Source organism: Mobula hypostoma, chromosome 1 (genome assembly GCF_963921235.1).
Source record: "Mobula hypostoma chromosome 1, sMobHyp1.1, whole genome shotgun sequence".
NCBI lineage: Eukaryota > Metazoa > Chordata > Chondrichthyes > Myliobatiformes > Myliobatidae > Mobula > Mobula hypostoma.
Window position 1 is genome coordinate 47,375,333 of NC_086097.1, and position 16,843 is coordinate 47,392,175.

Here is a 16,843-nt window from a genome sequence, read left to right on the forward strand (position 1 = left end):
GGTAGTGACCTACTGCTTTTACTTGTTATGTACAGGTATTTATATTCTCAGTTGGCCAAGACTTTGTAGGGACATGTCAGCAGACCTGCAAAAATCCCTCAAATAACTGACAGCAACTTAGTACAAATGCAGAAGTACCCCAGTTGCAGGGAGTTGTTAATAGTTGTTTTCCCTTGTAACATCTTTTGTGTTTTTGAATTCCTCAGAGTTTGGCAAAGAAACATGAAGGTGAAAGCACTTCCAACCACTTACTGTGTCGTTTCTGTACAAACTCTGCCAAGTTGAATCTGATGAAGGGAAAACCTTCTCTGTTGATTTCAATGGAAAAGAATAGCCACAAGGAATTAAACATTAGTATTTTTAATTGTTTCCATTTAATCTCTTAACAGTTTTTCTCTTTACATTTAAGAATTTTTAATAATAACAAATTAATACTGAATTATTATTTTTTAAAATCAGAAAATTTAAAGTTCTGACAGCTACTTATGCCCTGGGATGTGGATTAAATTTAAAAGCTCTGTTGTGTTGTAGATTTGCTTATAAAGCTCATTGTTGATAGTAAATTCTGGGCCATTAACTTTCAGTAATGTCAACCTACTTAGAAATGTCTTTTATTTTCCTAAATATCACCCTTCTCTCTCTACTCTCCAACAGAAACGCCTAATGCAGAATTGTAGCAGACATTTGAAAAACAGAATTGTAATAGACAATACAGTATTTGATTTTTCTGGTAGCTAAATCAATGGCAATGAAGCTAATTAGGACAGCCTCAATCACGTTACCAGGTGAAATTAATCACGTGGGATTTAAAAACTGGGACAATCTTGTCCTGTATTGCTGAGTATCATATTAGCAATGCTACATGACACTAGTCATGATACATTTACTTATTTAGATTCAGAATTTACAGCACCTCATACACAAAAAAGGATGCAGGAAAGTCTATATAAGAATGCTCAGACTTACAGACTTGTAATGTCAAAACAAGGGCAACTTTAAGCAAGTCCTAATAAAAAGATTTATTCATGAGTGAAGATGCATTGAATTCTAACAAAAATTGATGTAACGTGTGCAAATGAAATGTAACAGTAGATACTTCATGTTGCTAAGCAATTTTGATATCATAAGACCAATTGTTTCACTGATGAAGTCATAATAAAACAAAAACCCTGTAAATGACAAGTTAAAAATGGTGTCATTTGTTTTAGTACTTCCTTTAAATTTCTCTTTTCTAATTAAGGGTTTTCCTTCATTCGAATCAAAAGGACAAATAGGAAATAGTTTCAATGTCAATGCAAAGAATTACAAAGCCTGACAGACAAATCAGTGAAATTTTCATTTTTCTCTTCTGAGGGAAAGAAATTAATCTGTATGTATGTATTATTCCAAGTCCAGCCAAAAATAACCAGATGATAAATCAATTGGAGGTTTTGATTACTATTTCTCTACTGAGTTTTATTAAGAACTTTGACCAAATTGAAAATGGTAGGCTTTCTTGTTCCTGTTACTATATTCTGAAAAAAAGGGAAATACTGTCTGACAAATGAATTTATTTTTGTGCTTATCCAATGAAATTGCCTTAATTTCCTCACTCTCTTTTGGATTGTTGGACACAACAATGAAATATGCATTTTCTTTTGTTCCTGATGATCAAATTTCTATCTACGTAGAAGGGAAATTGAAATGTGTGAACACATCTACATGGAGTCCTGCCACAAGAAAGCAGCATCCATCATCGAAGGCCCCCACCCATCCAAGCAGTGCTCTCTTCTCATTGCTGGCATCATGAAGGAGGTAGAGAAGCCATAGGTCCCACACCACCAGGTTCAGAAACAGTTATTACCCTTCAACCACCAGGCTACTGAACCAGCACGGATAACTTCATTCACCTCAACACTATTCCTCAGCCTACTGTATGGCATCACTTTCAAGGACTCTGCAACTCATTTTCGCAGTACAGTATTTTTTTTAATCCATTATAATTATTATATTTGCACATTGGTCAGACTTTGTGTAGTTTTTCCTTTATTCTATTGTAAATGCTGACAAGAAAATGAATCTCAATGTAGTATATTGTGACATAAATATACTCTGATAATAAATTTACTTTGACCTAGACCTGTAAACCGCACAGTATTTTTGAAATCTTCCCTCCTCGCTAACGTTCACTTGATTTTAATGAACATTTAAAAAGTTCGGAATTTCATTTAGTGCATGTTGTCTCAAGGAAAGTTAATAGTCACTGTTTTCTTTTTCTGAAAAGAACTGACAATAGCTGCTGTAGTTCCTGCCAGTTGAGGAATTGTGGGGCTTTGTGTTTGAATCGTGATCACCTATTGGAACATGGCAGGCAAGGTGCTTCTGAAGTTTACTGCATTTGTTTTGCCATATTCCCAAGCCAAGCAACCAGTTTTCCCAAGTATTTTCTCCTTCCTGTCTGCCATCCTCTTACATGCCCAATATTTCACCTCTTTCAGTTATTCTCATTTCTCAGAATATGAATACTCTTAGAAAGACCAGTAGTTATTGCCCATCCCTGATTAGTGAGGTGATTCCTTGAAGCACTGCCACTTTTCTGGTGAAGCTACTAATCTGTTCGGGAGGGGCCTCTTATGCTTCAAGTCGTCAAGTCAAGTTTAATATCACGTAACTATATACAAGTATATAACATATACAGAAATGAGACGTTTTTTCGAACTAGGGTGTAAAGCACATAACACACATAGCACACAATAATTTATGAAGGTAAGGATAAAATCTACAGATGAATCACACATAAAAACAAATTGAAGTGCATTAATATTAAATATTGTAAGAAATGGAACTGATTAACCAGTGGCACTTCAAATATGATGCGGCAGGGAATTCTGAAGCCTAATGGCCTTGGGGGAGGAAACTGCTTCTCATTCTAACTGTTCTTGTTTTTATGCATCAGAGTCTCCTGCCTGATGGTAGAAAATCAAAGAGGATGCTGAATGGATGGGTGGGATCCTTAATAATACTAAGGGCCCTGCGTACACAGTGCTCCTAATAATTGTCCCTGATGGATGGTAGGGAGACCCCCATGATCTTCTCAGCTGTTCTCAGAGTCCTTTGTACCAATGATTGGCCAGCAATCTACTTCCAAATGAGAATAGGGTGTAAAATGGATGGGGAACCAGCAGGTGGTGGTGTTCCCTTGCATCTGCCTAGGCAGATAACAATAGTGTTATTTCTTAATGGTGTACAGTGCAGCCATTGTGTATCAAGGATGTTCAGAGTAAAAATTTAATCTGGTGATTAACGTTACATTATGTAGGCTGTTCTATTCTGGATGATACTGAGCTTCTAAACAGTTCTTGGAGCTGCATACATCCAGACTATAATGGACAGCATTTAATTGAGCTGTTCATTTGTACCTTGTAAATAATGGAAAAGCTTAGCAACCGCAGGAGGCACTTCACTCCCAGAACACCCAGCCTGTGATCTGTTCTTACACCACAGTATGGCTGGTTCAGTTGAAATTTTCATCACTAGTGACCCCCATGTTAATGACAGGGGACTCAGCAATGGAAATGCCATCAAATACTCTCACTTATTGGGAGATGAATTTTTATAATGCAAATGTTACTTCTCACTCTAGCAGCAGAAACATTAATCTTGCTTCTAAACTGTCAAGCCCAGTTAATAGTAAACACATACACGTACATACATACATACATACATACACACACACACACACACACACACACAGGAAGTGCTGGCAAAACATAGTAAACTGTCAAGCAGCAATTGTGCAAAGAGAAACAGACTTGTCATTGAAGGTCTTGAGTGCTGTTAAGGAGTCAATGACCTTAAATGTAAACTTGATTGCTCTCTTCACAGATGTTGCAAACAGGTTGCATATTTCCAGCATTTTCTATTTTCTTTTCTGACTTCCTCTTGCTTCCTATTAGAGATCTCTACATTTCACTAACATCACCTGCCATTCTGAAATCAATATAGAAATGTTCTCATCATCATTCCCCATCAGTACATGCCATTGGCTGTGGTCTAGCCTCAAATCTCTCCTCAAAATATAAAATCCCATATTCTAGGAATCAGTCTACATCCAGTTATGTTTTCCCTGGTTACAATCTCTAGAATCAGGGCCCATAGTCTCAAACAAGGGATTCAGAATAGAGATAAGAAATCGTCGCTTCATCTTAAGGGCAGTGAACCTTTGGAATTTTATAACCAAGAGAGCTATAGAGGATCAAGACATTACAACAGAACATTCAATTCACTCCATGTAATATAAACTTGGTTCGCGAGACCAGACGGTCACGCAGTATTCAAGGTCAGTGTGGATTGAGATAGCTGTAATACGCTTTACTTGGGAGGAGTTTTTTCGAAGTATTCGACTCCAAATTGGTTCAATTATTTTGCCTGCTCTACGCTAGGAAATATCCACAGACTCAAGACCAGGTGTTGCGGATCCGCTGCCCGTAACTTTCATGGGGTTTAAAAGGTGTTTAAACAGAACTAGGGTATAAAAAGATCACAAATGACGAGTGGACGAGGCCACGGTCTGCTGGCGAGTCAGGACCGAGCAGTGGCTACCTGTTTCACCCCTCAGCCCGGCTGACAAGATAACACAGCCCAGACCCAGGTTAATCCAGATCCACTCCCACTACCATTAAATTCTACAGTTAAAAAAACCCTTCCACTTCCACCGAAAGCAGACAGCTTAGACCACGCAATCCCACCACGGAGCTGGATAACACTCACCACTCACCAACGACACCGCAAGACATTTGAGGAGTCCTGTCGCACGACAGGAACACATTCCTTTACGACAGGAAATGGTTTGGTCGCCTTACTGCCGTAAATTATAACCAGCGTCGAGCTTTTTGAGGTTTATTGGAATTTATATTTGGAAAAGTGATGAGCCATGAACTTAGGGCTTTGGTTTTATATTTCAGCAACCCATTTTGGAGAAGACTATTGCTGACTGCTTATGTAAAAAGAGCTGAAGCGCAGAATTATGGCTGTTGCCGTCCAATTTCAACTAGTTCCCCTGATGAAAGGGGAAAAGATACCGAGGTAAAGGACGAGTGTCTCTGACTTTAGGTCATTCAATGCAAATTTGAAGCGGAACTCTGTTCCGCCGTATATTTTCGCCAGTGGGTGAAGTTATCGAAGATTTTAGAGAATGGCAAATAGTATGTACACTGTGTAAGGTAAATTACGCAGAAAAGTTTTCATAACAGTAAAGCGTGTAGTTATGTAGCGTTATGTACAAGCATCTCATGGTGTTGCAACAAATGTCCTTTTACATGAGCCAGGTGTTTGGTTGAACTTTTGTAAACCCTTTCCATTATTTAATGTACAGAAAGTTAAACTTGGCATTAATTTGGAGTTTTTAGTATGGGTACTTAACAGCTACACGCATCAAAGTTGCTGGTGAACGCAGCAGGCCAGGCAGCATCTCTAGGAAGAGGTATAGTCGACGTTTCGGGCCGAGACCCTTCGTCAGGACTAACTGAAGGAAGATCTAGTAAGAGATTACTTAACAGCTAGTTGCTTTTGTAGGCAGCTTTAAACTACAAACTCAAGTAAATCATGGATCTGAACGGTCAGCCAAGCTACATTTGGCTTCTCTGTAGAAAATACCATATGGTGATCACCGAACCGAGCAAATTGTTTGGCAGAAATGCAAGAGAATCGCTGTTTTACTTTAATTGTTTGGTTCTATGGCTATTGGGAAGAAAAGAAGTGAGAGGACAGCTATTGCATCTGCAACGGTTGTATAGGACAGTGATACTGGATAGGGCAGAGTTGGTGGGGAAGGGAGAACAGACCAGGTAACTACAAAGGGAGCAATCCCTTCCTAATGCTGAAAAGGGAGAAGAGGGAAGGATATGCTTTTTTAAAAAATATGTTAAATGTAAGTATTATAATATATATCAGTTAATACATAAAGAACTCTTCTCTAGATTCACTTCTTATCCTAGCCACACGGGATTGAATTAAGAATAACACACACAAAGTGCTGGAGGAACTCAGGTGGGTCAGACAGCATCAATGGAAGTGAATAAACAGTAGCCGTTTTGGGCTGAGGCAGTTCTTCAGCACTGGAAAGGAAGGGGGAAGATGCCAGAAAAAAGATGACAAGCTAGAAGGTGAACGCTGAACCGGGGGTGAAGTAAGAAGTTGGGAAGTGATAAGTAGAAAAGCTGAAGTACTGGAGGAGAAGGAATCTGAATGGAGAGGATAGTGTATCATAGGAGAAAGGGAAGGAGGAGGGACACTGGGGGAGGTGATAGATAGCTGAGGAGAAGTGGTTCGAGGCCAGAGTGGGGAAATGAAGAAGGAAGGGGATTGGGGAAATACTAGAAGTTGAAGAAATCCATGTTAATGCCATCAACACACACAATGCTAATGAACTCAGCAGGTCAGGCAGCGTCTATGGAAATGAATAAACAGTTGACATTTTGAGTTGAGACCCCTCTTCAGGATTATTAGGTTGGAGGTCCATGAGATGTTGCTGTTCCACCCTGAGAGTGGCCTTATCATGGCAGAAGAGGTCATGAACTGGCGTGCCGGAATGGGGATAAGAACTGAAATGGTTAGCCACTGGGAAATTCCACTTTTTGCAGACGGAGCTAAGGTGCTCAACAAAGTGGTCTCCCAGTCTATATCAGGTCTCACCGATGTAGGATTGATCTGATCGCCTTCCAACGCGACCTGGCATTCAATAAAGATTTACTTGTTTTAATATATTTCATTTCTTTTCTTCAGTTTCTTTTTACTTTGATAAAATTTCTTCCAAATATTGTTTAGTTTGCAAATATTTCAATCTGGCCAATTTGATTTGTCAATTTTAAATAATATATCTTCAGGCATCTAAGTAAATGTCAGTACTTTTCTGTAGCTATCTGACTAAATTACTTTTATTTACATTATAGCTTCCAAGGCATTGGAGAAATTAATATAACATTAAATATTTTATTTAACCTGTTTTTTTTAACATAGAAAAACATGAAACATTATTGATATGTGAAAGCTGACAAATCGGCCAACGATTGATGCAATTCAAGTCCTTGTTGATCTGAACTATCACTTTTGTGAGCAAGTTTTAATTGTGATGTTGTGGAATAAAAGAATCAATCACAAGAATACAGTGGTACTAAAAAGTTTGTGAAGCCTGTAGAATTTTCTCTATTTCTCCATAAATATGATTTAAATGTGATCAGTTCCTCATGTAAGTCCTAAAACTAGATAAAGAGAACCTAATTAAATAAGTAACACAAAATACATTATACTTGTTTATATATTTATTGAGAAAAATTATGCAATATTACATGTAAATGTAGAAAAAAGGATGTGAACCTTTGGGGTAATGGCTTCTACAAAAGCTATTTAGAGTCAGCTGTTCCAATCAATGAGATGGGATTGGAAGTTTAGGTTGTAGAGGTGCCCTGCTCTATCAAAAAAAAACACACAAAGTCAGGTTGCTGGCAGAGTCTGCTCTTCTCAAGAATGATTATGTGCACCATGCCTTGATCAAAACAACTTTCAGAGGGCCTTAGAAGAAGAATTGTAGAGATGCGTGAGCTAGAAAAGGCTACAAAAACATTTCTAAAGACTTGAGTGTTCATCAGTCCACAGTAAGAGAAATTGTCTACAAATGGAGGAAATTCAATATTGTTGCTACTCTCCCTGAGAGTGGACGTCCTGCAAAGATCACGCCAAGAGCACAACGTGTAATGCTGAAGGAGATGAAAAAGAACCCAACGGTAACAATAAAAGACCTGCAGAAATCTCTAGAACTTGCTAAGGTCTCTGCTCATCTGTCCATAGAAACATAGAAAACCTACAGCATAATACAGGCCCTTCAGCCCACAAAGTTGTGCCGAACATGTTCCTACCTTAGAAATTTCTAGGCTTACCCATAGCCCTTTATTTTTCTAAGCTCCATGTACCTATCCAAAAGTCTCTTAAGACCCTATCTTACCTGCCTCCACCACTGTTGCCAGCAGCCCATTCCACACACTCACCACTTTCTGTAAAAAAAAATTACCCCTGACATCTCCTCTGTACCTATTCCCCAGCAACTTAAACCTGTGTCCTCTTGTGGCAACCATTTTAGCCCTGGGAAAAAGTCTCTGACTATCCACGTGATCAATGCCTGTAAGAAAAACACTGAACAAGAGAGGTGTTCATAGAAGGACACTGCGTAGGAAACCACTGCTCTCCAAAAAAACATTGCTGCATGTCTCAGGTTTGCAAAAGACCACCTGGATGTTCTGCTGTGCTTCTGGGACAATGTTCTATGGACAGAAGAGACAAAAGTTGAACTTTTGGGCAAAAATGCACATTGTTTGGAGGAAAAAGGACATCCCAACTGTGAAGCATGGTGGAAGAAGCATCATGGTTTGGAGCTGCTTTGCTCCCTCAGGGCCTGAGCAGCTTGCAATGGTTGAGGGAACAATGAATTCAAAATTGTATCAAGAAATGTTACAGGAGAATATCAGAGTAGCAGTCCATCACCGGAAGCTCAATATAAGTTGGATAATTGCAACAAGTCAATAATCTGAAAGACAAAAGTAGATCAACAACAGAATGGTTTAAAAAGAATTGTGTTTTGGAATGGCTGAGTCAAAGTCCTGACCTTAATCTTATAGAATGTTGTGGAAGAACCTGAAACAAGCAGTTCATGCAAAGAAGCCCACCAACATCCCAATTTTCTAAGGAGGAAATGGCCTAAAATTCCTCCAAGCTGATGTGCAGGATTGATAAACAGTTACTGGAAACGTTTGGCAGAAGTTATTGCTGCACAAGGAGGTCACTCCAGTTACTGAAAGCAAAGGTTCACATTTTTTCCAACAAATACATGTGTTTTCTCAATAAATAAATGAACAAATATAATGCATTTTGTGTTATTTATTTAATTAGGTTCTGTTTATCTAGTTTTAGGACTTCCATGAAGATCTGATCACATTTTAGGTCTTATTTATGGAGAAATAGAGAAAATTCTACAGGGTTCACAAACTTTTTAGCACCACTGTACATACCTGGGACAAGCAGGGAATTATTTATTCACCTGCAGGAGAGTGAGGGTCTAATAACCCTATAGGTGCAGTACACACACACACACACACACACACACACACACATCTCTATGCAAGGAATGTTGTCTTAGTATCTGCTATCCAAAATATATCAGGCTCCAGTCAATCTATTCATTAAAAGTGAATTATGACTTTGGTTTTAAAAATCGGTAAATTAAATTTTTAAATTAGTTTATTATTGTCACATGTAGTGAAGTATTGTGGATTTTTTTGTCTTGCATACAATCCATACAGATTAATTCATTACATTGTTGCACTGAGGTAGAACAAGGTAAACAGTGCAGAGTAAAATGTTACAGTGCAGGTAGACAGTAAGGTGTCAGATCACAGCGAGGTAGATTGTGAGGTCAATTTTGAATCTCACTACAGTTTTAAGATAAATAATAATTTGTGCCAATTGAAATAATCTTTTAGATTTCAGACTTCCAGCCGCCAAAGGACTCACACTTTGACTGGGTTGGCCCTCCAGATAGATTTTCAAACTTAAGATACGTGAAGTTTCACATTCCAAAGAATGAATCCAAACTGGAAAGGCAGCTGAGAAAATTAAGAATAGATACGCAGAATTGGAACCAGAAATTTTGGTCAAATCAGAATGTAGTTTTCAACAAGGTGAGTATTGTAAATTCTTTATACTTTCATTTGAAATACTGTATGCTCTTAGTAGTTAAAAATTGTCTGATTTGTTTATGAAACAACAATATATAAACAGATTTTGTATTACACATTGTACTATGCAAATATGTCAGAATTAACTTCAGAGTCAGATTTTTTATTACTGTTATATCGTGAAATTTGTTGTCTTGTGACAGGATGACCTGGTGGAAGATGCTGTCCTGGGGCCTGTTGCTGCTGGCTTTTATGCTGTGGTACTGTTTGCTGGATGGTAGCAGTTGGGATAGTTTGTGGTTGGGGTGACACGGGTCCCCGATGATCCTTCAGGCCCTTTTTACACACCTGTCTCTGTAAATGTCTTGAATAGTGGGAAGTTCCCATCTATAGATGTGCTGGGCTGTCCGCACCACTCTCTGCAGAGTCCTGCAATTGAGGGAAGTACAGTTCCCATACCAGGCAGTAATGCATCTGGTCAGGATGCTCTCAATTGTGCCCCTATAGAATGTTCTTAGGATTTGGGGACTCATGCCAAACTGCTTCAACCGTCTGAGGTGAAAGATGTGCTGTTGTGCCTTTCTCACCACAAAGCCGTTGTGTATAGACCAAATGAGATCCTCAGTGATGTGTATGCCGAGGAACTTGAAGCTGTTCACCCTCTCAACCATTGATGTCAATAGGGATTAGCCTGTCTCCAGTCCTCTTGGGTCCACAACCAGCTGCTTTGTTTTTGTGACATTGAGGGAGAGGTTGCCAGTATAAACATCATCCTACTTTGCCACTGGATGCAGAAGGACGCTGTTTGGCCTACTGGCTCCCAGGGCAGCAACCCCAACAGTCCTCTTCCCTTTTGTAAATTTCCTGTATTTCTGCAACTCATTCTTTATCAACTCCTCTTTGATTCTTTTTCTCATGAGCCTACATTGAAGGATAAGTTACAGTAAGGCATTAACCATGTCTTTGGATGTGGGAGGAAACTGGAGCAGCTGGAGAGAAGGAGCAAACTTCACTCAGTTAGCAGCTGTGGTCAGGATTGAACAGGTCCCTTGGAGCTGAGAGTCATCGGCAATAATCGCTGTACTGCTGTGCCACCATGCCACCCCGTTTTGCCAGGTTTCCTCAGCATTATGCTGGAGAATTTTCCTATCACATGTAACACTTGCTTCTTCTAGCGGCTTAATCTAGGGGGTGATAACCCCCCTGCCAGACCAAACTAAAGAAATCTCCTTTGGATTGATGCTGTGCGATGTGTCCACCATTACAAATTTAGTACCCCGAAATAACAAACCGTGCACAATATGCAATTAAACGATTAAGCTTTATAACTTACTTTGACTTGCACGAACCCCGTGACGGGGATAAAGAACCAGCAGAGATGGAAAACACTTTGGAGTCTAGTATTGCTATAAACTAATAATATTTATTAGTGACTACGCAATACAGTAATATAAATGTAAATAAATCAAACTGGTTAGCAATGATTTTATATATATATGTGTGTAAGTATATCAGAAAGTGTGGAAATACATGTATGAAAAACCAAGCTTTAAGTCTAAGGGTAAAAAGATACAGTCTTACGATGATGAGCAAAGTTCGGTTCAGTTCAGTTCATGGTATTTAGTTCAGTAGCGATGGGGGGAGAGAGAGAGATTTGAGTCTTCAGGTGAGCTGATGCCGTCGATCTTCTTGAAGTCCTTCACAAGCCACCGACTGTGACTTTTCCCGTGGTGGAGCTATCACCCCAGCAAGGGTGGACACATAGACAACTCCCCACCAGTCAACCCCTTCTCCTTCTTCCACTGCAAGAGCAATTGGATCGATCCTCCAAAACCCACTTTCTCTGCGGGCACAACAATGCTCATTTAGTGTCCAGATCAGGTGTCTGAGGTCTGTATCATCTGACATCCTATTTATCTCACTGTGCTGAGCATCACCTGTCATTCAAAGAGTCCCTCCTTCCTTTGTCTGTGAGGACATGCAAGCAAGCAGAGCTGTCCTTGAAAGTAACATCAAAAATGTGCTGTCGGTCACCATAGCAACCTTCAAGCTGCTTGGTGCTATCTCCAAAGTAGAAATCCAAAGTTACCTCCCGTACCCTAACGGGACAGTCCAACCGTTAACCTTTGTCTCTCTCTCTCTTTTCAAAACAAACCATCGGTGATAAGTAACTCAAACAACAGGAATTCTGCAGATGCTGGATATTCAAGCAACACACATCAAAGTTGCTGGTGAACGCAGCAGGCCAGGCAGCATCTCTAGGAAGAGGTGCAGTCGACATTTCAGGCCGAGACCCTTCATCAGGACTAACGTTAGTCCTGATGAAGGGTCTCAGCCTGAAACGTCGACTGCACCTCTTCCTAGAGATGCTGCCTGACCTGCTGTGTTCACCAGCAACGTATCTATCTATCTATCTCTCTATCTCTATCTCTATCTCTATCTCTCTCTCTCTCTCTCCCCTTCTCTCTCTCTCTCTCTTCTCTCTCTTCTCTCTCTTCTCTCTCTCTCTCTTCTCTCTCCAAACAGTTAATAGGGGCACTCCAGGATCCCCTCACAGGACAAGTATAAACCTCAAAATGTTGTAAGGCCAGAATAAGTGCCAATAACTCCTTTTCAACAGTTGAATAATTCTTCTGGTTCATGTTAAATTTCCTTGAGAAATAAGCTACTGGGTGTTCAATATCGTCCGCACCCTTCTGTAACAGTACTGCCCCAGCAGCTTCGTCACTAGCGTCTGTTGCTATCGAGAATGGTTTTGAAAAATCCGTTGCTTTGAGCACAGGATGATAACACAGGATGGTTTTCAAATGTTCAAATGCCTCCTGGCAAAGGTCATTCCATACAAATCTTTCACTCTTCCCGAGGAGTTTTGTTAGGGGGAGAGCAATGTCAGCAAAGTTCTTACAAAATTTTCTATAATATCCAACCATCCCTAAAAACCTTCTCAAAGCTCTCTTGCCAGTTGGAACAGGAACTTCAGCAATAGCTTGAACCTTGGCCTGTACAGGAGCCAGCTGGCCTTGGCCCACCACATAACCCAGATATGTGACTGTGGCATGGCCAAACTCACTTTTAGCGAGGTTCACCCTAAGATTGGCCTTAGAAAGTCTGTCAAACAGTTTTTCTACCGCTACAATATGTTCTTCCCACATGTCACTCCAGACCACTAAGTCATCAATTTAAGCCCCTGTGTTTTCTAACCCTCTAATCACCGAATTGATCATTCTTTGAAATGTCCCTGGTGCACTTTTCATCCCGAAGTGTAAAACATTGTATTTATACAGTCTAGATGGTGTCACAAATACTGACATCTCCTTAGCCCTCTCTGTTAAAGGAACACCCCAGTATCCTTTTAACAAGTCAATCTTTATAAGGCATTTAGTCTTCCCCACTCTATCAATACAGTCATCCATTCTCTCTCTTTGTTCTTTCTTGTTTCTAATTTCTTCAACCATTTTACTTTTCTCAAAGTTCACTCTGTGAAGATGCCATTTCATAGGCTGGGCTGAATTCATAATGACATGATGCACTGCACCTGTGCACCATTTCAAAACACCAATTAGTCCTTTTACTTGTTTTTTTGGTTTTGGGTCCAACTGATGGACCTTATCAGTAATATTTTTCAAAACAATGGAATTCTGACATCTGGGTGAGTCTAGGTTCATGGGTAAACATGTTTTTCCATTCCACTATCAGATTTCACGACTCCATCTTGTTCCATAACAATTCTCCCAGCTGCAATTCTAGCAAACGAGTGTCTTATTTTGACTCCACCATTTTGTAAACTTTCCTTGGCAAAGTCACAAAGCCTACTAAATCCCTTCCAGCGTTCTCTGAGTAGGGTCAAAGGTCCTTTTGGCCTGTAACTGAATACAAGTTCCAACAACCTACCCTTCACTGCCTTCTGAATCAAATCTCCAACAATAAATAAGAAGAGGGGAACCTCCTCGTTCCAATTTTCTCCAATTCTCACACCATAATGTGCTTTAATCATGGTTCTAAGAGTTGAGTTGAGCTGTTCCAAAGCTCCCTTGGACCCTGTGTTATATGTAGATGACATCATGTGCTTAGCTTCCAGTTCTCTAACTATCCCCTGGAATGTTCCTGAAGTAAAGTTACTGCCCTGGTCAAATTGAATTTCTCTGGGCAGACCTACCAGTGTGTAAAACTTACTGAATGCTGTTACCACCGTCTTGGCCTCCGTATTTTCAAAAGACATTGCTTCAGGGGACCTACTGATAACCAATGGGCCCACACAATTCACTACATCCTTCCTTAACCTAGGCCAGTAAAATTCCTTCACAACCCTGTTCACTGTCTTTCTCACTCCATGATTTCCATCTAAAGGCATACTGTAAGCCATATTTAAAATTTCAGCCCTGTAACCTTTCAAAACCACCACGTGACTTGCAGGCACAGTGGCTGGTCTCCATTTCCTCATCAACACCCTATCTTTAAGATAATATTCTGCTGACTCTCTCTGAACCTCCTCTCCTGTGAGAGCTACCTCCTTTAATGCCACCATTTCAGAATCTTGCTTCTGTTCCTCTATACATTCCTTCCTCAATAAAGACAAACCTTTCTTATACACCTTACCCTTATCAGCTGTACTACCGTCTTAGTCCTGCTGAAATCTGGAAGGTAGGAAAGTCTGTGACACATCATAATAATTTAAACCTCTGGTTCTGCCATAGGCCTCAACAGGCTGCTTACTCATCAGCTGAACAGCCTTATCCATCAGCTGAATTGCTGAAACACTCTTATCTTGGAGAGCTGTCAACATGCCTCCATTGTTTATTAAATTCAGCACCATCATCAGGCTGATCAGAATCATGTATACATTATGAAAGAAACCAAATAAACTACCCATCTGATTATGACCTATGCTTCGACTTGCTTCCACAGCAACTTCCACTCCAAAACCATAATAGTTTTCTTCCTTCTCCATAACATTACACTGCCTAACATTATGACCTTGCAGGTGCTCAAATGTCCAAACAAAATTCAACAAACTAGCACATCTTTTCTCAGCGCGCCTTTGTCCTGCAAGCAGGGTCAAAGGTCACGCAACCAATCCAACCTTTTCCAGCACTTTACCCAAAAGTCCAGGAACAGCACTTTTGCCATTATTTTCAACAACACTGACCTCACCAATTTTCACCTCTCCACCAACCTTTAAAACACAGTCTAATAGCAATGACTGAGAATCCTTCCATTCCACTGGTACCAAAGTTAACCCCTTATTCACTGAACCAAGATCATCTGACACAAAAACTGCATTCCTTTCCAACCAAGTCAGACACTTCAGACTTCAACTGAGCCTCAGCCTAAGGTTTAGAATCCTGTGAACTCACAGGTACTTCAACAACCTGAACACGTTCAGTCGGAACAACTGCCTCTTCTAGGCTGTCATCACTTGTCCCAGTTTCAAATTCAAGGTCTTCCCGAACCTCCCAGCTATTCGCTGGCAAACTCTTTTCTGGAGTAAACTCAACCTTGTGGGTTAAAACTTCTTCGTGTGCTTTCCTATCAGACCCCCTCAGGGTAGTGGCATCCTGTGCAACTGGGTATGCCCCTACCTCATCAGGAACACAACTTTTAAATTCATCACGCAAGACTAGCCCTTCCGAGCTGTAAAAATCATCAGGGTCCGACTCTAAACCTCTTTGCTGCAACCTCTCTCTTTTAAACTGTCTCTGCCTTTCTGCCACATGGTCTTCACGTTGCCATTTCTCCCTCTCAAGCGGTCTGTGTCTTTCTGCCTCTTCTCTCTGTCTTTCTGCCTTTCTAGCCTCACGGACCCTCCTCTTTTCTGCTTCAACAGCCTCGAGCTGTATTAAATCCAATTTCAGTTTCGACTGAGCTTCAGCCTCAGCATGTACCTTACTTTAAGCAAATAACTCTAACGCTTCTTCCTCAAACGTTCCCTTAGCTACATAATGCTGGGCTACTGACATATGTATCTGAATTTTCCTCATTTTAGTGGTCACCTTTGAGCAATTCCCCACAGCACAACCCTCGTAGCATTATCCAACGCTTCCGGGGTTGGTTCCAACATAAACTCCTCAACACTAACGTCCATTTCTGCTGTATTTCCACACAACCAAAACAAAAGGAAATTTCCCCAATCAATTCAAACCAGCCTCCCGACCAATTTGTTCATATCGCGGACGCAGGCCCCAATTTTGTCACAAACCCCACGACGGGAATAAAGAACCAGCAGAGATGGAAAACACTTTGGAGTCCAGTATTGCTATAAACTAATAATAGTTATTAGTGACTACGCAATACAGTAATATAAATGTAAATAAATCAAACAGGTTAGCAGTGATTTTATATATATATATGTATGTGTCTATGTATATGTGTGTGTATATATATGTAAATCAGTAAGTGTGGAAATATATGTATGAAAAACCAAGCTTCTTTAAGTCTAGGGGTAAAAAGATACAGTCTTACGATGATGAGCAAAGTTCGGTTCAGTTCAGTTCGTGGTATTTAGTTGAGTAGCGATGGGGGGAGAGAGAGAGAGAGAGAGAGATTTGAGTCTTCAGGTGAGCTGATGCCAATCTTCTCGTCATTCTCCGAAATCCTTCACAAGTCACCGACTGTGACTTTAACAAGGGGGACCGGTTTTCCCGTGTTGGAGCTATCACCCCGGCAAGGGTGGACACATAGACAGCTCCCCACCAGTCAACCCCTTCTCCTTCTTCCACTGCAAGAGCAATTGGATCGATCCTCCAAAACCCACTTTCTCTGCGGGCACAACAATGCTCATTCAGTGTCTAGATCATGTGTCTGAGGTCTGTATCATCTGACCTCCTGTTTATCTCACTGCGCTGAGCATCACCTGCCATTCAGAGTCCCTTCTTCCTTTGTCTGTGAGGACATGCAAGCAAGCAGAGCTGTCCTTGAAAGTAACATCAAAAATGTGCTGTTGGTCACCATAGCAACCTTCGAGCTGCTTGGTGCTATCTCCAAAGTAGAAATCCAAAGTTACCTCCCGTGCCCTAATGGGTCAGTCCAACCATTAATCTTCCTCTCTCTCTCTCTCTCTCTTCAAAACAAACCATCGGTGATAAATAACTCTCTCTTCAAACAGTTATTAGGGGCACTCCAGGATCCCCTCACAGACTATA

The 16,843-nt window shown here is 40.5% G+C and overlaps 2 protein-coding genes across 4 annotated transcripts in view; one reads left to right on the forward strand and one right to left on the reverse strand.

The window, feature by feature from the left end:
* bag5 (BCL2 associated athanogene 5) overlaps positions 1-4,868 on the reverse strand; it is a 48,406-nt gene extending 43,538 nt beyond the window's left edge. The window contains exon 1 of one of the 3 annotated variants that reach the window (XR_010017928.1): positions 4,750-4,868. The gene's annotated coding sequence lies outside the window, so the exon portion shown is untranslated. The remainder of the gene's footprint in view (positions 1-4,749) is intronic. The other 2 variants (XM_063047804.1, XM_063047811.1) reach the window with 2 other exon arrangements.
* Positions 4,833-16,843, forward strand: part of LOC134346480 (cytochrome c oxidase assembly factor 8) — a 32,510-nt gene continuing 20,499 nt past the window's right edge. Inside the window, exons 1-2 of the mRNA XM_063047855.1 lie at positions 4,833-5,064; positions 9,510-9,707. Coding sequence (XP_062903925.1) covers positions 4,906-5,064; positions 9,510-9,707 — 357 coding nt within the window. The 5' untranslated portion in view covers positions 4,833-4,905. The remainder of the gene's footprint in view (positions 5,065-9,509; positions 9,708-16,843) is intronic.